This window comes from Chrysemys picta, chromosome 12, assembly GCF_011386835.1.
Source record: "Chrysemys picta bellii isolate R12L10 chromosome 12, ASM1138683v2, whole genome shotgun sequence".
NCBI classification, from domain to species: Eukaryota; Metazoa; Chordata; order Testudines; family Emydidae; genus Chrysemys; species Chrysemys picta.
The window spans coordinates 23,428,289-23,450,787 of record NC_088802.1 but is presented as its reverse complement, the minus strand read 5'-3'; the positions used below and the strand labels follow the sequence as shown (position 1 = coordinate 23,450,787).

Genomic DNA, 22,499 nt, shown 5'->3' with positions numbered 1-22,499 from the left:
TTTAAAACAGCCTTTCCACCATAGGAAGAATGACACAGTTTTTACATATTCACTTAGGTTAAAATAATAAAAAGATGCCTAACATATCATTAATTACACAATAATATGCCAACAGTATACACATAATCATTTCAGTAGGAACTAAGCCATGCAGAAACCTCTTTTGCACATTGTGGGGAGCAAACCTTCAGTTCGCTCAGAGAACCCCATCAAAGAGATGACATATGGACAGTCCCAAGAGAGGACAAACATTGAAAATCCTGTCTCACCAAACACTCACTATCTCCTCAGGCCTTTCCACTTCCAAAACCTCCTAAAAGAAAGAAACAAACCAAACCACCAACCAAGTAGTTAAGCAAAAAATAAGCTAAAAATCTGACAAACAAACAAATAAAAACCGCAAAGAACAAATGCATTTGTCATAACTATAAAAGGAAGGGTAACAACCCTCCTGTATACAATACTATAAAATCCCTCCTGGCCAGAGGCACCAAAATCCTTTTGACTGTAAAGGGTTAAGAAGCTCAGGTAACCTGGCTGACACCTGACCCAAAGGACCAATAAGGGGACAAGATAATTTCACATCTTGCGGGGGCGGGGGAGGCTTTTGTTTGTGCTCTTTGTTTTGGTGGTGTTCGCTCTTGGGACTAAGAGGGACCGGACATCAACCCATGTTCTCCAAATCTTTCTGAACAAGTCTCTCATATTTCAAACTTGTAAGTAACAGCCAGGCAAGGCTTATTAGTTTATCATTGTTTTCTCAACTTGTGAATTTTACCTTTGCTAGAGGGAAGTTTATCCCTGTTTTGTTGTAACTTTGAAACTAAGGCTAGATGGGGTTTCTCTGGGCTCTTTGAATCTGATTACCCTGTAAAGTTATTTTCCATCCTGATTTTACAAAGATGATTTTTACATTTTATTTCTAATAAAATCCTTCTTTTAAGAACCTGACTGATTTTTCCATTTTCCAAAGACCCAGGGGTTTGGGTCTTTGATCACTTTGTAACCAATTGGTGAGGATATTATTCTCAATCCTCCCCAGGAAAGGGGGAGTAATAGCTTCGGGAGATATTTTAGGGGAAGAGGAACTCCAAGTGGTCATTTCCTTGTTTCTTGTTAAAACACTTGGTGGTGGCAGTGTACCAGGTTTTAATCTAAGCTGGTAGAAATAACCTTTGGGGGCTTTCATGCAGGTCCCCACATCTGTACCCTAGCGTTCCGAGTGGGGAAGGAACCCTGAAAGCATTCATACCTCAATCTGAGTTATTATCCCAAAATATAAGACGAGCCAGAGACCTCACTAAGGACTTTGCTATGGGTACTGATTTTATAGGAAATAGTCTCAGATACTATGGTAAGTGGTAGCAGTACACGATAGATAGATTACGATCTTATTTACATTGCTGTGTAAACATATAGAAACTCCTTTTATTCTTGAGTCATGTTTGTCTTTATTTTTACTAGTTGAAATACCCAATTCTGCATAAACACCTTGCACAGTATTTCCTCATGGAGGCAATAATGTCATCAGATGATTATATTTATAAAGAAATACAGAATGAAATTGTTACCAAAGGAGAAATATGGACATTTTGTTCTTAGTGAATAACCTCCAACCTATCCATTTACTCAAAGAATGTTTGATCTCTTTGTTTCTCATGCTGTAGATAATCGGATTCATCATGGGTGGCAACACAGAATAGAGAACAGCCACCATGAGATTCAGACCTGAGGATGAGCTGGAGGTGGGTTTCAGGTAGGCAAAGGCAGAAGTACAGAGGAACAACGAGACCACAATGAGGTGAGGGAGGCAGGTGGAGAAGGCTTTATGCCGGCCCTGCTTAGAGGGGATTCTCAGCACTGCTTTGAAGATCTGAACATATGACACAATTATGAAAACAAAGCAGCTTGAGGCTAAGCACATACTAAAGATGAGAAACCTAACTTCAAAGCGGTATGAGTCAGAGCAGGCGAGCTTGAGTAGCTGGGGGATTTCACAGAAGAACTGATCCACCATGTTTCCTCCACAGAAAGACATTGCAAACGTGTTCCTGGTGTGCAGTACAGAGTAGAGAATACCACTGATCCAGACACTGGCTGCCATTTGGACACAAGCTCTCCTGTTCATCACCATCTCATAGTGCAGTGGTTGACAGATGGCGACATATCGGTCATATGCCATGACAGTCAGTATGGCAAAACCTGCTGAAACAAAGAAGAAGACGAGAAAAATTTGAGCGACGCATCCAGAATACGAAATTGATCTGGTGTTCATTAGGGAATTGGCCATGGATTTGGGGATGGTGACAGAGATGGAGCCGAGGTCTAGGATGGACAGATTCATCAGGAAGAAGTACATGGGGATGTGAAGGTGGTGGTCAAGGGCTATGGCTGTGATGATGAGAAGGTTTCCCAGCAGGGATATCAGGTAAAGCACTAGAAACGCCACAAAGTGTAAAATCTGCAGCTCCTGAATGTCAGAGAATCCCAGGAGAAGAAATTCAGTCACGATGGTTTGGTTGGACATTGTCTTCCGCAGTCCGCTGTGTGATGGCTGTGGAGGGAATGAGAAGGACAATGGTCAGGATTAGAGCAACAGAGGGAATCTCCCTGATTCCCCTTTCCCTAATATCTCATTATATGAATATCAAAGGTGCACAGTACTCATCACTTATAATGACAAGGTGTTGTTACTGCTCCTCGCCTCTGACAATCAATGAGTTGTGTTATCACAGTAGTATAAATTGTCACCTGCTTTAAAGTCAATGGAGCTTCATCACTTTATCCCATCTGAGGATTTTGCCCATGGGGTGGCTTGATAAAATGCAGTATGAAGGATGGAAAAAAGCACACTCCAAATCCAACAATTCTTGCAAAGAAGGTCCCTCCATTGCGACCATCACCAAGCTCACAACTTGGGCATGAAACTCATAAAATAAAATGCTAACACAGCCTTATTCCCACTTTGCAGGGCAATATGACATAGACTCACCCAGAATCATAAGTGGCAGCTCCTCTGTAATGTTTCTACCCCAAGTCCTGTACTTAGATGGCCAGTTGTCTGCTTTCAAATTGATTTATGGCACAAAATCCCAGAGCTGCACTTCTGCCTGCGTGTAACAATGGGCTAGTAGCATCCCTCCGTCATCGTTATGTTGTATCGTTTACTCTGTGCAGTGTGGTGCAGTGGCTGTCAGGACACCTGGGCTCTGTTTTTCTTTCTGCCAGTGATCTGCTCTGTGACCTTTAGCCAGTCATTTCCCCTCTTTCTGCCTCTGTTTCAAACCACCCTCCCCCCCCCCCGCCCTTCTCTGCTGTGTCCACTAGGACTGTAAGGGCTTTGGGGCAGATTTTTAAAGGTATTGAGACAGCTAGTGGGATTCTCAAAAGAATCAGGGCCCCAACACTTCTTGAAATCAACGAGTTGCAGGCTCCTAGGTGCTTCTAAAAATCCAACTAGGCACCTAAATACCTTTGGAAATGTAGCCCCATGTCTTACTCTAATTATGTTCTGCACACCCATTTACACCGTTTATACTCAGCTGACAGCAGTGTGGAGCTAGACCAGGAGGTCTGGGTTCTACTCCCAGTGAGCTCCTGTATGTCCTCGAATGGGATCAGGATAGACAGGCTTTGGCTGATCTGTTCAACTCTAACCCAGTGTTTAAAGGGGCTCTTCTGTATAAAACATTCTGTGCACTGCCAACTTTACTGTTTATTCAGCTGTACCTCCTCACAACTATCCCTTTGAAAGAGAAATCACACAGATGCAATAGAATAAATGGGTTTGAAATCAGGCTCTTATCAGGTAATATTAATTTTCGCCAATTCATTTAAAGTTTAAAGCTGGTTGGAAATTTTCAGCTGTGTTCTTTTTAATGGAGATTGGTTTTTCAGCTAATCAACAACAAATCTCAGCATCTGTCTGCTTTTCTCAAACAGTTTGGGATTGTTTGGTGAGAAAACTGAAAACTTTTTTTTCTAAACTTTTTTTGTTTTGAAATAAAAAAAAATCAGCTTTCAGCTGAAAGTTTTCATTTGCCAAAAACTCAGGGGGGGGAAGGATTTAGGGTTTTCCCACCTATTGGGAGTTATCAATGCTCCTAAGTGAGCCAGGTGGCTAAGTCCTATAAACATTCAGTGGGAGTTAGGTAACTGACCTGCTCAGATGCTATTGTAAATCCCAAAAGGCACCTTTCTCCTTCTTTAGGTGCTTAAACCCTCTGTAATCCTGGTCCTGTGTCTATCTTGTTAACTTCCAAGGCCTGGAAATATGGGTTCTAATCCCATTACCTCCTGTATGTCCTTTGGCAACACTGAGATAGACTGGCTTTAACTGGTGGGTCAACTCTGAGTCTAAAGGTGGTAGTGTGCAGAAAACAAACTGCTCTGCTGCTTATTCAATTTTTACCTTCCATGAACTATCCCTTTGACACAGAAACAAACCCAGTTTCAAGAGAAAAAATGGTTTTGAAATTATGGTATTATTGAACAGGATTAATGTTCCCCACCCTTGTTTAAAGCTCAATTTCAAATTAGAGATATTTGGAAATTTAGATATATATATTTTAGTAGTAGGAAAATGAATTTTTGAACTAAACAAAGATGTTCAGGGAAAATATTTCCTATACTGAGATGTTTTGTTTGGTTTGGTTTTGTTGAAAGCTGCAAATCCCAATATTCTTTGGTTTGCAACGTATAGTTTCCAGTAGTTTTTAGCAGAAAATAAATTATTTTATGGTTGCCAAACCCTGCAAATATTTCTGATGCAAAGTCAAAATTATCCACCTTCTTTTCATCTGACTGGATCTAGATGTCTGACTAGACTGAGAATTAAATCCTTAAAGAGTTCAAAATGTAACTTATATTTAGGTTCTTACCTTCTGCTGAAAAGAAATCTGACAGGCTCTAGATGTTTGATAATAAGAACTCAATGGGATCAGAGACTGAAAACTCCTCCCAGCTCCTGGTTTGTGCAGGGTTCAGACATGTTCACAGCCCAAGATGTCCCTGCTCTGGGGCTAAATATTTGAATCCAGCCTCCAAGGCTTTAAGCTCAGCTCTGATCTCATCTCTGGAGCAAACCACCCTGACAACCTGCCCAACTCCAACCCTACAGAGGGAGAACAGCACCCGCCCTGGATCTCACATCATGAAAGCACCCGTGGCAGGACCCTTGGCTAAAAACAAGGCAGGGCAGAAGCCCAAAGCATGTCCCAAGGTGCTTGCAAATTAAAACAGGGATTTCTAACACAGACACATGATCTACAATAGCTAAGAGCCTAGTGGCACCAGAATCTCAGCCGGCCTGGAATAGTCTGTTCCTTCATTAACACCACATAATCACTTCTGGGTTAGCAGAGATGTTTTTTTCCCTCCTGCATTTGTATCAGCAGCTCTTGGGATCCATCCGCTAGAGGAGCCTACAGCTCAGGTTGCCCTGTCTACTTGAAGTCAGTAACCAAGAAGTACCCAGAGATGAAGATTTAAAACTAAGGACCAGGTCATGAGCTTGTGTAAATTGTTACACTTTCATTGAGTTCATGGTAGTTTGGACTATTTACGCCAACTGGGAATCTGGGCCTTTGATTTCTGTCGTCGGTGGCAATTTAGATCAGCTGGGGAATCTAGCCCATTACACAGTTATAAATTCATATTTTTTGCCTGCCAATCTGATCTGAAGCTGATTCAAAAGTTCTGAACCGGTCCGCACTTGCTTAGCTCTTTGCCCCATGGGTTTAATTACAAGAGTAACTTTTATTGGTGACGGAGAATGGTTCAGTCCCACTAGGGAGAATCTTGGAGGAATTCTGTGTTGCACAGTTTTCAAGTATCTAATCTTCAGCTTCTGTTGGGATGAACGTCCCAGAATTTCATTCATTCTGTCTCAGCCATTACATTAATTTTTCTTACTACAGACAGCACTAAACTAAAAAGCTCAGTGGGGACACATCTTCTAGGAACTGCACAAAGATCCCCAGTCCATTTCTTAAGGCCACCATGAAGCTATCACAAGGCACAAACTTTGATGCTTATGCCAACATAGTCACTAGCAGCCTGGTGGGGGAATGGTCCCTGTGTACCCCTAGGCAGTGTTGAATGCAAGGTTGGATGTTGAACACTGCAACGCTCAGGGATGGATGTTTCTGTTTGGCCAAGGATGAAGAGAGGAGCCATTTGTAAATTCTGACAAGAGATAATTTTCCACTTGACCAAGCCCTCAGCTGGCATTTTCAAAGCAGCCTCATTTTCAAAGCTGTTCGCCTACCACTGACTGTCAGGTATCCAATGAATAACAGCCTTTTACTTATACCCTGCTGGGACCAGATCGTTCTGCGTGATCTAGACATGAGATAGGAGCAGCCCTATATTTTAAAACCTCAAACTCATGAATGTTTGGTCCTGGGGTCTGTGTTCGGCTCATGTTAAAGAGAGAGGGCCATCTGTAGAACCCATTTCTGGATATGGCTGCAGTTTACAAAGCCCTTCAGTGTCAGGAAGGGATCAAAAGTAGTGTTTTTGCATCTGTCTCCAGTCTTCTGGGATGATACTGTTAAAGCCTCTTAGGGGATATCAGACACTCCGGGCTAGATTCACAGAAGGAATTAGGCCCTGATTTTTTAAGGTATTTACATATCTAGTGGACTTTCAAAACACCTTTTGATTTCAATCAGATTTAGGTACATAAATGCTTTTCAAAATCCCACCCGGACACCTTTTAAAATCTTGCCTTTCGGTATTCTAACGCTGAGCATTGCAGCATCTAACGTTTAGGCACTTAGAAAATCACCATGAGTCACAAAGCCAGTGTTTGGAGACCAGGCTCCCTGTTCAGAGAATGGGGAGAGGTAAACACCTAATGGTATCCACAGTTGCCAGCATGCGGTGGGGGGCGCCTAACCTAACCAATGGGAGAGGACGACAAGATGGGTGTGGGCCAAGCCCCACCCTCTCACAGAGATAGTTGCCTAGGTCGAGTTGCTGGGTGTCACCTATCCCTGTTTGTGATCCATAACTGAGAACCCTCTCCTTGGGTGTCAGGCACCTGTGGTGTTTTGTGACAAGGAGAGGGCCCTCCTGTTTAACTTTTAGCCCAGTGGTTAGGGTACTTACCTGGCATGGGGAACAACCCCAGTACAAGTCCCCCCTCTGCCCGAGGAGGAGAAGGTATTTGAAGGGGTATCTGCCACCCAGTGTCCTAATCACTGGGCTGTGGGATATTTTGATGTGGGGCTCCCTCAATCCGTTCAAGCTGTTCCACTTTGGATTAAATAATTAAAGAATCGTTGGGTCGGAGACAGAGAGAGAGAACATGAGAATTACCCTATAGCCTAGTGGTCAGCGCACTCACCTGGGAGACCCAGTGTCCAGTTCCCCTGCTCCAATAACTCTTTAATTATTTTTCCAGAGTGGAACAGCTTCAACTGGAGTGACTGTGGGAGTCTCACATCAGAATACCCCTAACACTGATGACATGGACAGTGACACTACATCCTTTCTCTGTGCAAGTCCTTCTCAATGTTGATCTCTCTCTACTCCATTCATCGGTGTGGTGCTGAAAGTCACTGACACCTCAGGTCCCAGAATCCTAATTATGGAAAGAAGCCAAAAGGGGAGAGTAATTCCAATGCACCAATTATAAGGCTTTAGTTGACTGGGAAAGGAGAGAAATGGAGACAGTGTCAGGGTCTGGCACTTTTGATCAGCTGTTTGTAAATGAGCGATGGAGTAAGATATAGTCATAAAAAAAATAATTGTTAAATAATGGTTTAATAAAGGAGTGTTTATAAGAAAATCATGATCTGGACATAGACAATCATTAATAGGAAAAGAACAATAATTTCCATAGATTATACATTATCTATCTAGCTAATATACTTCACAATCAAATATAAATCTATCATTATGACTAAATGAAGTTGTGTGTTAAGACAAGGAACGGTCCTGTCTGTCTACTTAATCACATACTCTGATTTTGTCTGTCATATATGTAGTGTACACAACCATGCACAAAGATGATATTCTAATACTAATAACAGGCCAACTTCTGAGATCCTTTCTCAGCTTGGATGGGAGTAGATCCACACGGGATGGCACATGGAACACCAGATCAGTGCAAGTAATGGCACTTTTCCGCTTACATCAAGGCTACACCAAAATGACTCCAGACAAGAAACTTACACCATTGTTCATGTCACTACTGAGTGTAGCCCAGAGACTTTGGGCCAGAACCTAATCAGTATTAAACTGCATTGGTGCTGGTCTAGCTGTGTTGTGACAGAGATATAATGGTCAGATTTCCCACTAGCTTTCTCCGGGGTGCTGTCAGCCAAATCTGGATCCTTGTGTATATAAGCTATTGGCCTAATCTTGATCTCCTTGAAATAAGGGGCTAAACCCCAGTCAGTCACTTCCATGGAATCCTAATGTGGCCTTATAATTCTGAGTCAGATTTTCTTTAGGAAATTCTGGAAAAAAAGTTTCTCTTTCAAACAGCCTTTCCACCATAGCAAGAATGACAGTTTTTATTCATATTCATGTAGGTTAAAATAATAAAAAGGTGCCTAACATCATTAATAATACAATAATATCCCAACAGTATACACAATCATTTCAGCAGGAACTTAGCCATCCAGAAACCTCTTTTGCACTCTTATCATTGTGTGCATATCTTTTCTATCATTCAGTTCACTCAGAAAACCCCAAAGAGGTGACATATGACACCCCTAAAAGAGGACAAACATTAAAAATCCTGTCTCACCAAACACTCACAATCTCGTCAGGCTTTTCCACCTTCAAAACCTCCTAAAACAAAGAAACAAACCAAACCACCAACCAACCAGTTGAGCAAAAATCAGCTAAAAATGTGACAAACACACAAATAACCAAACAAACAAACCAAAAACACAAAGAACAAATGCATTGATACCTCAATCTGAGATTTTATCCCAAAATATAAGACGAGCCAGAGACCTCACTACGGACTTTGTCTCAGATACTATGGTAAGTGGTAGCAGTACACGATAGATAGATTACGATCTTATTTACATTGCTGTGTAAACATATAGAAACTCCTTTTATTCTTGAGTCATGTTTGTCTGTATTTTTACTAGTGGAAATACCCAATTCTGCATAAACTGACTGCATGGTATTTTCTCATGGAGGCAATAATGTCATCAGCTGATTATATTTATAGAGAAACAGAATGAAATTGCTATTGAAGGAGAAATATGGACATTTTGTTCTTAGTGATTAACCTCCAACCTATCCAGTTACTCAGAGCATCTTTGATCTTTTTGTTTCTCATGCTGTAGATGATCGGATTCATCATTGGTGGCAACACAGAATAGAGAACAGCCACCATGAGATCCAGACCTGATGTTGAGCTGAAGGTGGGTTTCAGGTAGGCAAAGGTAGAAGTACAGAGGAACAACGAGACCACAAAGAGTTGAGGGAGACAGGTGGAGAAGGCTTTATGCTGACCATGCTTAGAGGGGATTCTCAGCACTGCTTTGAAGATCTGAACATATGACACAATTATGAAAACAGAGCAGCTTGAGGCTAAGCACACACTAAAGATGAGAAACCTAAACTTCAAAGCGGTATGAGTCAGAGCAGGCGAGCTTGAGGAGCTGGGGGATTTCACAGAAGAACTGATCCACCATGTTTCCTCCACAGAAAGACATTGCAAACGTGTTCCTGGTGTGCAGTGCAGAGTAGAGAATACCACTGATCCAGGCACTGGCTGCCATTTGGACACAAGCTCTCCTGTTCATCACCATTTCATAGTGCAGTGGTTGGCAGATGGCGACATATCGGTCATACGCCATGATGGTCAGTATGGCAAAATATGCTGAAACAAAGAAGATAACGAGAAAAATTTGAGCGACACATCCCTAATGAACACCAGATCAATTACAGATATTCTGGAATATCCCAAGGATTTGGGGATGGTGACAGAGATGGAGCCAACGTCTAGGATGGACAGATTCATCAGGAATAAGTACATGGGGGTGTGAAGATGGTGGTCAGGGGCTATGGCTGTGATGATGAGAATGTTCCCCAGCAGGGATATCAGGTAAAGCACTAGAAACACCACAAAGTGTAAAATCTGCAGCTCACGAACATCAGAGAATCCCAGGAGAAGGAATTCGGTCACGGCAGTTTGGTTGGACATTTTCTTCCTCAGTACATCATGTGATGGCTGTGGAAGGAAGGAGAAAGACAATGGTCAGGATTAGAGCTAAAGAAGGAATGGCCCTGATTCCCCTTTCCCTAATACCTCATTATATGAATGTCAAAGGTACTCACTTATAATGAGTAGGTGTTGTTAGTGCTCCTCGCCTCTGACAATCAATACGTCACATTACCACACTACTAAATTGGGTCAGCTCCTTTAAAGTCAATGGAGCTTCATCACTTTATCCCATTTGAGGATTTTGCCTATGGGGTGGCTTGATAAAATGCAATATAAAGGATGGAACAAAGCGCACTCCAAATCCAACAATTCTTGTAAAGAAGGTCCCTCTATTGCGACCATCAGCAAGCTCAAAACTTGGGTATAAAACTGAAACTAAATTTCTAACAGCTTGATTCCCCCTTTGCAGGGCAATATGACGTAGACTCAACCACAATCGTGAACAGCAGCTCATCTGTAATTTTTCTACCCCAAGCTCTATGCCTAGACGGCCGACTCCCTGCTCCCAAATTGATTTATGGCACCAACTCCCAGCAGCACTTCTGCCTGCGTCTAACAATGGACTGGTAGTAAACGTTGTATCATTTATTCTCTGCTGTGTGGTGCACTGGCTCTGTTCTTGTCTCTACCAGTGACCTCCTCTGTGACCTTGGACCTGTCATTTACCCACTTTCTGCCTCTGTTTCAACCCCACCCCACCCCCTTCTCTGCCGTGTCTACTAGGACTGTAAGGGCTTTCGGAGAGGAGCTCTGGGGCAGATTTTTAAAGGTATTGAGGCACCTACTGGGATTCTCAAAAGCATCAGGGCCCCAACACCCCTTGGAATCAATGAGTTGTGAGCTCCTAGGTGCTTATGAAAAGCTCACCAGGCACCTAAATACCTTTGGAAATGTAGCCCCATGTCTTACTCTGTTTCTCTTCTGCACACCCATTTACACCATTTATACTCAGCCAGCTGCAGTTTGGAGCTAGGCCAGAAGGTCTGGGTTCTACTCCCTGTGAGATCCTGTATGTCCTTGAATGGTGGCAGGCTAGACAGGCTTTGCCTCCTTGGTTCAACTCTAACCCAAGGTTTAAAGGGGCTCTTCTGTATAAAACATTCTGTGCATTGCCAAATTTACTGTTTATTCAGTTGTTACCTCCTCACAACTATCCCTTTGAAAGAGAAATCACACAGATGCAATAGAATAAATGGGTTTGAAATCAGGCTCTTATCAGGCAATATTAATGTTCGCCAATTCATTTAAAGTTTAAGGCTGGTTGGAAATTTTCAGCTGTGTTCTTTTTAATGGAGATTGGTTTTTCAGCTGAACAACAACAAATCTCAGAATCTGTCTGCTGTTCTCAAACATTTTGGAATTGTTTTGTAAAAAAACTGAAAACTTAAAAAAACCAAGTGTTTTGGTTTTGAGATTTAAAAAAAATTCAGTTTTTAGCTGAAAGTTTTCATTTGCCAATAACTGGGGGAAAATGGATACAAGCTTTTCAGTGAAAAATAAAAAAATTCCTGATGGGAGGAAAAATTCCAATCAGCAGTAGGTATTTGATTAAACTCATAGTAAAGGTCTTAAGCAGTTCGTATTGTAATTCATACTTATCATCTTAATTTTCTCCTGTACGTTGATCCTCCAACATATTTAATTGAAATAGCAAACTTCCAGTACTAGTCTTTGTGGACTTTTTCCCAACAGAAGACACATTCAGTCATCCAGCACTAGGATGTTTTGGTCAATATCTATCTACGGACCAGAATCTAGAAGCTAATGGCACAGGTATCTGAGAATCCTTTCACCGCTCATTGTGCGATTGAACTAGACTCAAACCTAAACCTGTTGCTCTCTGCAGATGAGCTGTGTGTAGCTGGCTTTGAGCTGCACTGACATTAAAGGACTGATGCCGTGGGAAGGTGATTTATTCATGTCTATTTCACAAGGGCTAGAAGGACTCATGCCCTGGAGCCCAGCACAGCTCAGAAGCAGCGACCCAGAGGCAAGGGTAGAGAAACAAAGGTGATAAAGCCAAAACGTGATAAAGCCATTCTGACCCTCTAGTCTGACCCCAGCATAACACAGAGCTTATGATCTACAGCAGGGTTCCCTGATTCCAGCCCAACTTGTATGTTATCTGTGGGCCAGGATTAAAAGATGTAGGCACCCACTGGGATTTATCAATGCTCCTATATGAGCCAGGTGGCTAAATCCTATGAACATTCAGTGGGAGTTAGGTACCTGACCTGCTCAGATGCTATTGTAAATCCTAAAAGGCACCTTTCTCCTTCTTTAGGTGCTTAAACCCTTTGTAATCCTGGTCCTGTGTCTATCTTGTTAACTTACAAGGCCTGGAAATATGGGTTCTAGTCCCATTTACCTCCTGTATGTCCTTTGGCAACATTGAGATAGACTGGCTTTAACTGGTGGTTCAACTCTGAGTCTAAAGGTGGTAGTGTGCAGAAAACAAACTGTGGCTATCAGCTCTGCTGCTTATTCAATTTTTACCTTCCATGAACTATCCCTTTGACACAGAAACAAACCCAGTTTCAAGAGAAAAAATCATTTTGAAATGATGGTATTATTGAACAGGATTAATGTTCCCCACCCTTGTTTAAAGCTCCATTTCAAATTAGAGATGTTTGGAGATTTAGTGGGGGTTTTTTTTGTATTAGTAGGAAAATGAGTTTTCAACTAAACAAAGATGTTCAGGGAATGTATCTCCTATACTCAGATGTTTTGTATTGTTTTGTTGAAATCTGCAAATCCCAATACGCTTTGGTTTGCAACATACAATTTCCAGTTTACAGTAGTTTTTAAGCTGGAAATAAATTTGTTTTTGGTTGCCAAACCCTGCAAACATTTCTGATTTCTGATGCAAAGTCAAAATAATCCACCTTCTTTTTTTCTGACTGAATCTAGATGTCTGACTAGACTGAGAGTTAAAGCCTTAAGGAGTTCAAATTGTAACTTATATTTAGGTTGTTACATTCTGCTGGAAAGAAATCTGACAGGCTATAGATGTTTGATAATAAAAGTCTTAAAGAGTTTGAATTACAATTCATATAACTATTATTAAATTTGTCTCTATATTAATACCTTTACATATATAATTGAAAGCAAAAATTTAGTCTGTTGTCCGTTTTGGAATTTTCCCCAGCTTGCGATGCATTTGATCCTCCAGTGCCAGGATTGTTAGTCATCTCTCTCTCATGCCCCCATCACTGTATTTTCCAGTGGCAGTTTCCATGACCCTTCACTGGATTTCCTGAGTCTCTCTGCAGCCTCTAGCAGACAGGGATCCACTCCACAGGTGGGTGCTCCCTGCTCACCTCCTTGGACAGGCTTGGCTGAGAGACGAAGAACTAAATGGAATCAGAGACTGAAAACTCCTCCCAGCTCTAGAGCTGATCCTGGCTTGTGCATGGTTCAGACATGGTCACAGCCGAGGATGTCCCTGCTCTAGGGCTAAATAGCTGAATCCATTCTCGAAGGCTTTAAGCCCAGCTCTGATCTCACCTCCGGAGCAAACCATCCTGACAACCTGCCCAACTCTAACCCCACAGAGGGAGAACAGCACCCGCCCTGGATCTCACATGATGGCAACATCCCTGGAAGGACCCTTGGCTAAAATCCAGGCAGGGCAAAGGCCTAAAGCATGTCCCAAGGTGTTTACAAAATAAAACATGGATTTCTAACACAGACACATGATCTACAATAGCCAAGAGCCTAGCGGCACCAGAAGGGGCTTCTGGGGGGGGGGGGTGACAGGAGGCTCCCCAGGGGCTGGTGATCCCCTAGAATGAGGCACTGAAGTGACTGGCTCAGGATCCCGACAGGCTCAGGGTGTGGAATGGCCCAGAGCCCAGCCGTGTTCAGGGCCCAGTGGGCACAGACTGTGCTGTGCTGGGAGCAGTGAACGGGGAGGGGAGCAGGGATGTGTTGGCTCCAGCCAGTCACAGAGGAAGCTGCTTTCCCTCGCAGCCTGGGGTTCCTGCTCCCCGGAGCCCTGAGATCCTGGCCCTGCAGCCGACACCGATTGTGCAACCTCCATCAGCTGGGACAGAAACCCAGCTTGGCCCCTTCGACTGCCCCTTGGTGGGGGGTGGGTGGGAAGAGAGGAGCGGTGGGGGTAGGATGAAAGGGCCAGTTCAAAAATCACAGACCGAGCTCACTGTACCTTCCCAATCCCCATCTCCTCTGCCTTAGTTTCTTCTGTCCCTCCTCGCGGTCAGGTTTCTGCATTTGCCCCCGGTCTCCGCGCTGGGGTTGTGGGGAGGGGTTTGGATGGGGGCAGCTCACACTCAGCCTTTGTGACAGGGTCACACTCTTGTGAGTGAGTCTCACTCACTGAGCAGCAAACCACTGACCCAAACTCCCACTGGTCTGTGCTCAGAGCAGACGAGGGGCCCGTAGGATTCAGCTTGTTACCCAGTAACACACGGCCCAGGTCAGACCACAGCAGCCAGACCAGCCCTTCCCCCAGCTCAGAAAGCTCAGCCAGCCTTGGCTAACGGGGGTGGGGCAGTGCTGAGCGGTGGCCACATAACGCAGCCCTCACATATCCCAGAAGAGAGGCACAGACACGTCCTCCGTTACCAGTCTGTGCAGCACCCAGCACAATGGGCCTAGTCCAGGCCTCACGGCACCTGGCTCAGTGACACCCATTAACTCAGCCCTGGAGGGGTCAGGATGTCAGAGTGACGGGGCCTGGTCAGATACCTGGACAAGTACCAGCAGGTGGCTGTAAGTAGCAGGCAAACTGCCCAGCACTGAGCACATCAGCCTCCAGCTCTCAAACAGCTCCAAGCCTGTCAGCTGGGTCCATGCGTGTCCTGGGGTCCCAGGCCCTGTCCAGATCCCCAGGCACAATACAGCTGAATGTCCCAGTAGAATCCACTCACCTCCGAATCTCTTCAGCGCCTCCCTCATGTCAAGGGTAATTTTATACACAGTCTTCAGGTCAGTAGAAACAGCTTCTGGTTCCTGGAGTTTCACATTCTCACTCCTATGAAGAAAACGTCCCATCATCACTCAGCTGCTCTGTACACACATCATCCCAGAACCACCACCCAGAATATAAGAGCAATGAAAATGGGAAACACACCTGCTCAATGTGCTTTTCACATCCTGAAAGGAAAAAGAGAATCAATGTTCTGTACTAACACGATGTGCATAAAACTGAGTGAGTCTCACTCTGGGCATCAAACTTCCATCTAGAAAATAGATCAACCCTCCCAGGCTCCATTGTTTTGTGGTAAAATCTCATACACCATTTTGCATTAACACTTGTTTCATTTATGTAGGTGAGACAGGAATTTAGCTAAAGGGTTCTCCCTTCTAGGGACCCAACCCATCAGTATCTGTATTTATCCCTTGTATTGTGTCCAGTGTTCTGAGCTAAACCCCATCCCTGTTCTGACTCCAGTATCATTTTTGTATCATCCATTTAATCTCCCACGGCCTCACTGGGTCTCCATGAGGAGAATTCCCCTCTAACATGAACTGCGATATTTTGGAACTGATGGAGCCCTTAGCCGGATGTTCTGTTTGTCAGTAAACCACAGAACACATTTACTCTAATTGTTGGGATCCAGACCCAGGGATCTGAGTTATAATTCTGGATGGGTGAAGAATTTTGATGCTGTCTCACCTTTAGCAGCTCGAAAACTGGTTGCTGACACTTCTCTATCTCTGCGATCAGCTGCTGCAGAGAGGAGCTTTGCTGGGAGAGTTTGGTGACATTTTCCTGTAGTCTCTGCAGAGTCTTCCTCTCCTCCTCCTCCTCCAGGCTCTGCAGAAGCAGCTGCTCCTCCTCTCTCAGCAGCGTGTGCAGTTTCTTAAATTCACCTGCAATCATCTCGCTCTTATTCTTCACTTTGCTCTGGAGATAGAAAAATAGGAAAGATGCAGAGAAAAGTGAGCCAGATGCTGCGTTACACAGGCTAGGCCTCTGTCCATGAAGCAGGGGATATTAGACCAGTATCAGGTTTGTAAGGATATTGACTTTTTTCGGAAATGTACCATAAAGGGTTTGTTTTAGTTCAGAATTAATAAGGCCAGTTCCATAGCGAGGTTGTCTAGGGTGCTTTGTAAAGCTGAAGTATGTTATTGCAGGTGGCATGGGACGGACACAGTGGAGTGGGCAGAAATCAAGGGAACAGGAGAGATTTACACGAGGCTTCCCAGGGCCTCCATGGGGGGATTTGGGTGCCAAGTGTTGGGCCCTCAGACACCAAGGGGCGCCGTCGCAGCGGGTTGTGGGTGATGTTCCTTCTCTGACAACCTGCTCCCAGGGCTGCAAAGTTCAGGACATTGGGCGCCATCCTGAGGCTCACATGGGTGTTGGGCACCCAGGGCATTGTCAGGGCTGGCTTTGGCCTCACCCAGCCTGGCAGAGTGCCCCATGCCCATGTGACCAGTGCCCCTGGGATCGCAGCCTTTAGGGAGCCCTCTAGGCTCACAGAGCAGCGGGTTGGCTGATGCCAGCTGTGTCCCCACCTGCTCCCTGAAAGGAGCCGTGGGAACGATGCTGAGCTGGTGCTGATCCTGGCTGGGGGAGGGGCTACCTGCTCTGCACTAGCCTCCCTAGCTCCCCTGCAGCTCAGCACAGAGGTGCTGGGTGACCCTGGGGGGAGCCTGCCCCCCAGCAAGACTCGGGCCACGGTGATGTTGGGGAAAGTCCTCTTACTCTCCCTGAGATGCCAACATGGCCAGGGGCTTCAGCAGCTTCCCCCGCCTCTGTCCCCTGCCCCAGAGCCCTCCTCCCTGAAACCCCAGTACGTGAGCCCCAGCCTTTCCCCACACCAGTCTGTGCATTGTGCTGACCCCCTCCCCCCCATCTTCCCTGTGCAGGGCTCTAACCCGTCTGTCTGTCCGGCTCCCTGTGTGGTGGGGGAGGGGCTGTGCTCAGTGTCTGTCTGAAGAGGCAGCTGCTTGAGCACTGTAACTTCCACCTCCTGCCTCTGGCCCGGCTAACCCGAGCCCCCAGCGCAGCCTCCAGCACCCCTGGGCCCATCTGCCAATGGGCTTTGGACACTGACTCATCCGCTAGACCACCCCCACCCTGCCCCTGGGAGCGCTGCAGCCATGGGGCACTCAGACAACTCGGGTACAGCCCTGATAAGCCCCAGCTCCCTCAGGAGCCCCTGCTGGCACCTGCCCCAGGCTTTGTGCCTGTGGCCTGGACCCTGCAAAGGGCCATGGGCCTGCAGCCTCCTTCCCCCTGGGAGCTGTTGAGTTACAGCTAATCTGAGTGGCGCAGCGTTATCGTATCCTGAACATCTCCCCCCCATCAGACACGGACAGCGCATCCTTCATGGGGCCTGTCACCTCCCGGCCCTGCTCCCACCCATGGGGATACTCCCCACCTGGCTCAGGCCCATGATAGTCCCTCTCAGTGGGTGACTGGCAGCCCCTGCTGGGCCTCGTCTCACAGTCGCTGGGGCTGCAGTTACTCTGCCGAGTGACACTGATCATTGGGACGTTACCTCTGGTGATGTAGGACGTAACTCGCTCTCACGGGGCAATAATCAATGGTTTTAGAACCACCCCAGTGACTGTTCCAAGGGGCAGCCGTCTCCAGGGCGCCGGCTGGGCACTTTGCTAGACACATTCAAACCTAGGTGTTAATTGTTATCCACCTAAATCCCTATTGTCTGAGGAACTGAGCTCCAACAGCTTCAGGTGCAGCAGTGGGAGCTGCTGCGGTTTTGTCCTCTGGAAACCAGCCCACTTCTGCCAGGCTCTAAATATGGCTTCAGATGCAGAATCAGAGGCACCCAGCTCTGAGCATTTCTGCTCTTGTAAATGGCCATTTTTATCTGAATAGTGGGACACCTACTTCTCCTCTCATCCCTGCTGCTGGCGTCTTCCTCACACCCCCCATGCTCCAGGCAGGGATTTCACTGTAAAAGGCAGGTAAACCAGAACGGACATTTTGTCCCATGTGTATTCATCACCTGGCTACAGACAAGCACAGGTACAATGACAGTAACAGTAGCAGGTGACTGGCACGAAAAGGCCATGTGATGACAACAGAGGCTGCAAAGTGGCCGAGCGCTGCCTGGCTTGACACTGACCTGCCCCTGGCTCTGCTCACTCAGGGGGTGTCCACACTGCAATGAAGATGTGACAGCAACATGTGTAGACACACCCAGGCCACCTTTGATCTAGCTAGCTCGGACACTGGTAGGCATGAAGCCGCAGCAGCATGGGCTGTACATGCCCACCCAGATCCCTGGGTATTATTCAGTGACTAGCCTGCAGTTAGCTGTCTGTGCCATGTAGATGCAGATTGGGCAGATTTTCCACAGAGCTCCACATCCACAACTGGGTTTGATGTTCAGAAGAGCTCAGCTCCCAGCATGGCCCCAACCCAGCCAGCTGAGTGACTCTGAACCTCACCCATGGGGGCAAATCATCCTCCCAGCTCCAGTGTCTGTGGGTGCAGAGCGAGGAGGAACAATCTGTTTCCTCCAGGCTGCAGAGAAGCTGCAGAGCTTTGTCGTGGAGGCCACTGAAAACCGATGGCTGGAGCAGCCGACACACCATCCCTATGTGCAGGAGGGAAACAGGAGCCATGTAATAGTGAAAACACTGCACCCATGTCATAACTATAAAGGGAAGGGTAACAGCTGTCCTGTGTACAGTATTCTAAAATCCCTCCTGGCCAGAGACTCCAAAATCCTTTTACCTGTACAGGGTTAAGAAGCTCAGGTAACCTGGCTGACACTTGACCCAAAGGACCAATAAGGGGACAAGATACTTTCAAATCTTGGGGGGGGTTTGTTTGTGCTCTTTGTTTGGGAAGTCATTCGCTCTTGGGACTGAGAGGGACCAGACATCAATCCAGGTTCTCCACATCTTTCTAAACAAGTCTCTCATATTTCAAACTTGTAAGTAAACAGCCAGGCAAGGCGTGTTAGTTTTGCTTTGTTTTCTCAACTTGTAAATGTACCTTTTACTAGAGCGTTTATCTCTGTTTGCTGTACTTTGAACCTGAGGCTAGAGGGGGGTCCTCTGAGCTCTTTTAGTTTGATTACCCTGTAAAGTTATTTTCCATCCTGATTTTACAGAGATGATTTTTACCTTTTTCTTTAATTAAAAACCTTCTTTGTAAGAACCTGATTTTTCCTTGTTTTTAGATCCAAGGGGGTTGGATCTTGATCCACCAGGAGTTGGTGGGAGGAAGGAGGGGGGATGGTTAATTTCTCCTTGTTTTAAGATCGAAGGGGTTTGGATCTGTATTCACCAGGGAATTGGTGAAGAGTCTCTGAAGGCTACCCAGGGAAGGGAATAAGCTTTGGGAATGGTGGCAGCGGACCAGATCTAAGCTGGTAATTAAGCTTAGAAGTTTTCATGCAGGCCCCCACATTTGTACCCTAAAGTTCAGAGTGGGGAAGCAGCCTTGACAACCCAATATTGAGAATTCGCCCCTCTCAGAGATCTCAGGGGTGGGTCTGCCCCACTGTACAAGGGCCAGGAACTGCCCCTCCTCCTCTGCCTGCAGGAGCTGCTGCACTGAGATCCCCACCAGAGAGACAGCCTGATGCTGCCAGCACCCTGGATGGGAGGTACCATAGGCCAGGGGAGGCTCAGCCTCCCTAAACAGGATGCAGCGCCCCTCCCTTTAGGGGCAGGCTGCAGACCTGCCGCCTTTAGAGTGCTGCCTGTGCTCCACCTGGAGCCCTCGCTCCTGCTATTTCCCCAAAGCCCACAGCACCCGCCGCTTGCTGCCTGTCAGCTGTGTGGGGGACCCTGTCACTTGCTCCTCTCTGCTCCCATCACTCACCCTTAAGGCAGGAGGGGGCGGAGCAAGCGGCAGGCAAGAGGGCCTGTGGGGCAGAAGGGGTGGGTGATAGGCGCCAACTTCTGCTCACGCTGGTGGGTGCTTGACTCCTTTCTAGCCCCTGACCCCACCCTGACCCAACTCCACCCCCTCCTTGCCCCTATTCCAGCTCCTTCCTCAAATAACCACCCCCGCCTCTTTCCCGCCTCCTCCCCTGAGCATGCTGTGTTCCCGCTCCTCCCCCCTCCGTCCCTCCCAGAGTTTGCTACAGACAGTTTGATAAGAAGTGTGAGAATACTTACAAGGGGAGATAGATTCAGTGTTTGTAATGGCTCAGCCATTCCCAGACATACTCAACTCAGGATTAAATAAGGACTGGGAATGGCTGAGCCATTACAAACACTGAATCTATCTCCCCTTGTAAGTATTCTCACACTTGCTTCTTATCAAACTGTCTGTACTGAGCTATCTTGATTATCACTTCAAAAGTTTTTTTTCCTCTTACTTAATTGGCCTCTCAGAGTTGGTAAGACAACTCCCACCTGTTCATGCTCTCTGTATGTGTGTATATATATCTCTTCAATATATGTTTCACTCTATATGCATCCGAAGAAGTGGGTTGTAGCCCACGAAAGCTTATGCTCTAATAAATTTGTTAGTCTCTAAGGAGCCACAAGTACTCCTGTTCTTTTTGCGGATACAGACTAACACGGCTGCTACCCTGAAACCTTTTAAGACTTGATATTCTGATTCTGTTGCCACACTGCCAGATCATTAATTTTGTGATAGCATCTCCCGTACAATGAAGGCTTTACAGAGCTTAATGATGTGTCACACCTGTGCCAGGTAACTTGCAGTGAAATCAGCCTGTAATTAAGAATCCAAAATTATTACCCATTAAACTTGCCAGCAATTCCCTACCTTGTACTCCTGGGCAGCCTCCTTCATGGGAACCACCATGTGATCTCTGTGATCCCGGGACGGATGGCAAACCACACAGACAGAAGTTTGATCCTCTTCACAGAACAGGTTCAGAGTCTCCTAGTGTTCCCCACACACCCTCTCTCCTTCTGCTCCCTTTGCAGCCTGTAAACTCAACCGTTTGGCTATTTCCACAACATTTGCCAGCCGCCTGTTCGGCCTGAGGTTTCGCTGTTACACAGTTTCTCTGCACTAAGGGCAGGAGACGTCTGTATTCGATCCCTCCCAGCACTGGGTGAGGCAGGCTTGGCAGAAATTGCGCCCACAGTCTATAATCACTGGGTCCTTAAAATACTCCAGACAGATGGGGCATGTAGCTTCCTCCTAGAGACTTTCCACGGGGTTGTCTGTGGCGATGGCTCCCTCTGGACAGTGTAACAGGGTTAGTCTCACTTTTGGGAGCTCAGAAATATGCCCCACCTGCAGCAGCAATTGGGTGTTTCCCTTCCTGGAACTGACTCAGGCTGTTTGCTGAGCTGCAGAAAGATCACTGGTAACATTCCAGTCCTGGAAGCTTTGGTGAGAAATGTCCCAATAAGGCTCTGATCCTGCAATCAGCCCCCTCTGCTGGTGTGGGGGGTCACTGGGGATTCACATGGACATCAGCTTCCTCTTGTCCTGATGAGCTGACAGAACTGTGTGTCTAAGGAGTGATATTTAGGCTTGGCAGAATTCATTTGATTTAATATGTAATTTTGACTGATAAATATATAAACATTCTTACAAATAAATATTAATCTTATCTAAACTTTCACAGTTTCAGTTTTTATCAATATTACTGTTCACAGTTGTGGGAAATTTGGGGGGGGATCAGACAATATTTTAGTCAGACAATTATTTTATGACAGTAGACACAGATTCAAAAAGCTAAAGTGTAACTGTTAAAACACAGGTTTCAGAGTAGCAGCCGTGTTAGTCTGTATCCGCAAACGCTCTGGTCACGTTCTCAACCTTCTCTACTCAGCCCTGAGAGCAAGGAACTTACTTTTGTTAAAGTGAGAGCTGAGATTGTCACATAATCACAGGATTCCAAGAGCTGCGGCATTAAGAGAAACACCAGCTACTGAAGGAGTCAGTGTGAAATCAGGAAAGCTTGTGACAATCCCAATGTGATGTTTTTGTGATTTGGACAGGAAACAGCTGCACTCCTAGCGATTGCAGGTCCTTACCTGACCCCTATCCCTGCACTGTCTGAGCAACTCACAAACTTCCATGTGCTTAAACTCATCAGACTGCTGTGCAGAGACACCTGTACTTGCCAGTAGTGTGGGGGCAGAGTCAGAGCAGTGCCTTCAGCTGATGTTACTGAGTATGCTCAGTCTGTGTGAACATGCTCACTACAAGCCAAGCAGGGAGGAAGGCACATGGGTTCATTTGTCCCCCTCCACCCCACACAATGTCTCTGCTGCTGTGCGATGTGGAAGGGTTGTTACCCCCATTTAGAAGAGGGGAAAATCAGGCCCAGACAAAATAAATGATTTACTTGACTTCACACAGAGCAAAACCTGGATCTGTGCAGGCTAACTTAGCACCTTAACTACT

General features: G+C 45.9%; 2 protein-coding genes across 4 annotated transcripts in view; both read right to left on the bottom strand.

Annotated features, from left to right (window-relative positions):
* The window catches only part of LOC101940977 (olfactory receptor 14A16-like), a 66,484-nt gene extending 44,441 nt beyond the window's left edge, over positions 1 to 22,043 (bottom strand). The window contains exons 1-7 of one of the 3 annotated variants that reach the window (XM_065563275.1): positions 21,943 to 22,043; positions 20,898 to 21,600; positions 15,840 to 16,070; positions 15,294 to 15,316; positions 15,091 to 15,194; positions 10,127 to 10,204; positions 7,752 to 9,853 (exon numbers count right to left, since the gene is read on the bottom strand). In XM_065563275.1, the coding sequence (XP_065419347.1) occupies positions 10,194 to 10,204; positions 15,091 to 15,194; positions 15,294 to 15,316; positions 15,840 to 16,070; positions 20,898 to 20,936 (408 nt within the window). In that variant the 5' untranslated portion in view covers positions 20,937 to 21,600; positions 21,943 to 22,043 and the 3' untranslated portion in view covers positions 7,752 to 9,853; positions 10,127 to 10,193. Of the gene's footprint in view, positions 1 to 7,751; positions 9,854 to 10,126; positions 10,205 to 13,331; positions 15,195 to 15,293; positions 15,317 to 15,839; positions 16,071 to 20,897; positions 21,601 to 21,942 lie in introns of those variants that run through there. The other 2 variants (XM_065563273.1, XM_065563271.1) reach the window with 2 other exon arrangements.
* LOC135974750 (olfactory receptor 14A16-like) lies at positions 1,293 to 5,010 on the bottom strand. Its single transcript, XM_065563276.1, has 2 exons — positions 4,881 to 5,010; positions 1,293 to 2,554 (listed from the first exon to the last, which is right to left on the bottom strand). The coding sequence occupies exon 2, from the start codon at positions 2,525 to 2,527 to the stop codon at positions 1,568 to 1,570; it is 960 nt and encodes a 319-aa protein (XP_065419348.1). The 5' UTR covers positions 2,528 to 2,554; positions 4,881 to 5,010; the 3' UTR covers positions 1,293 to 1,567.
* Positions 22,044 to 22,499: the final 456 nt, after the last annotated feature.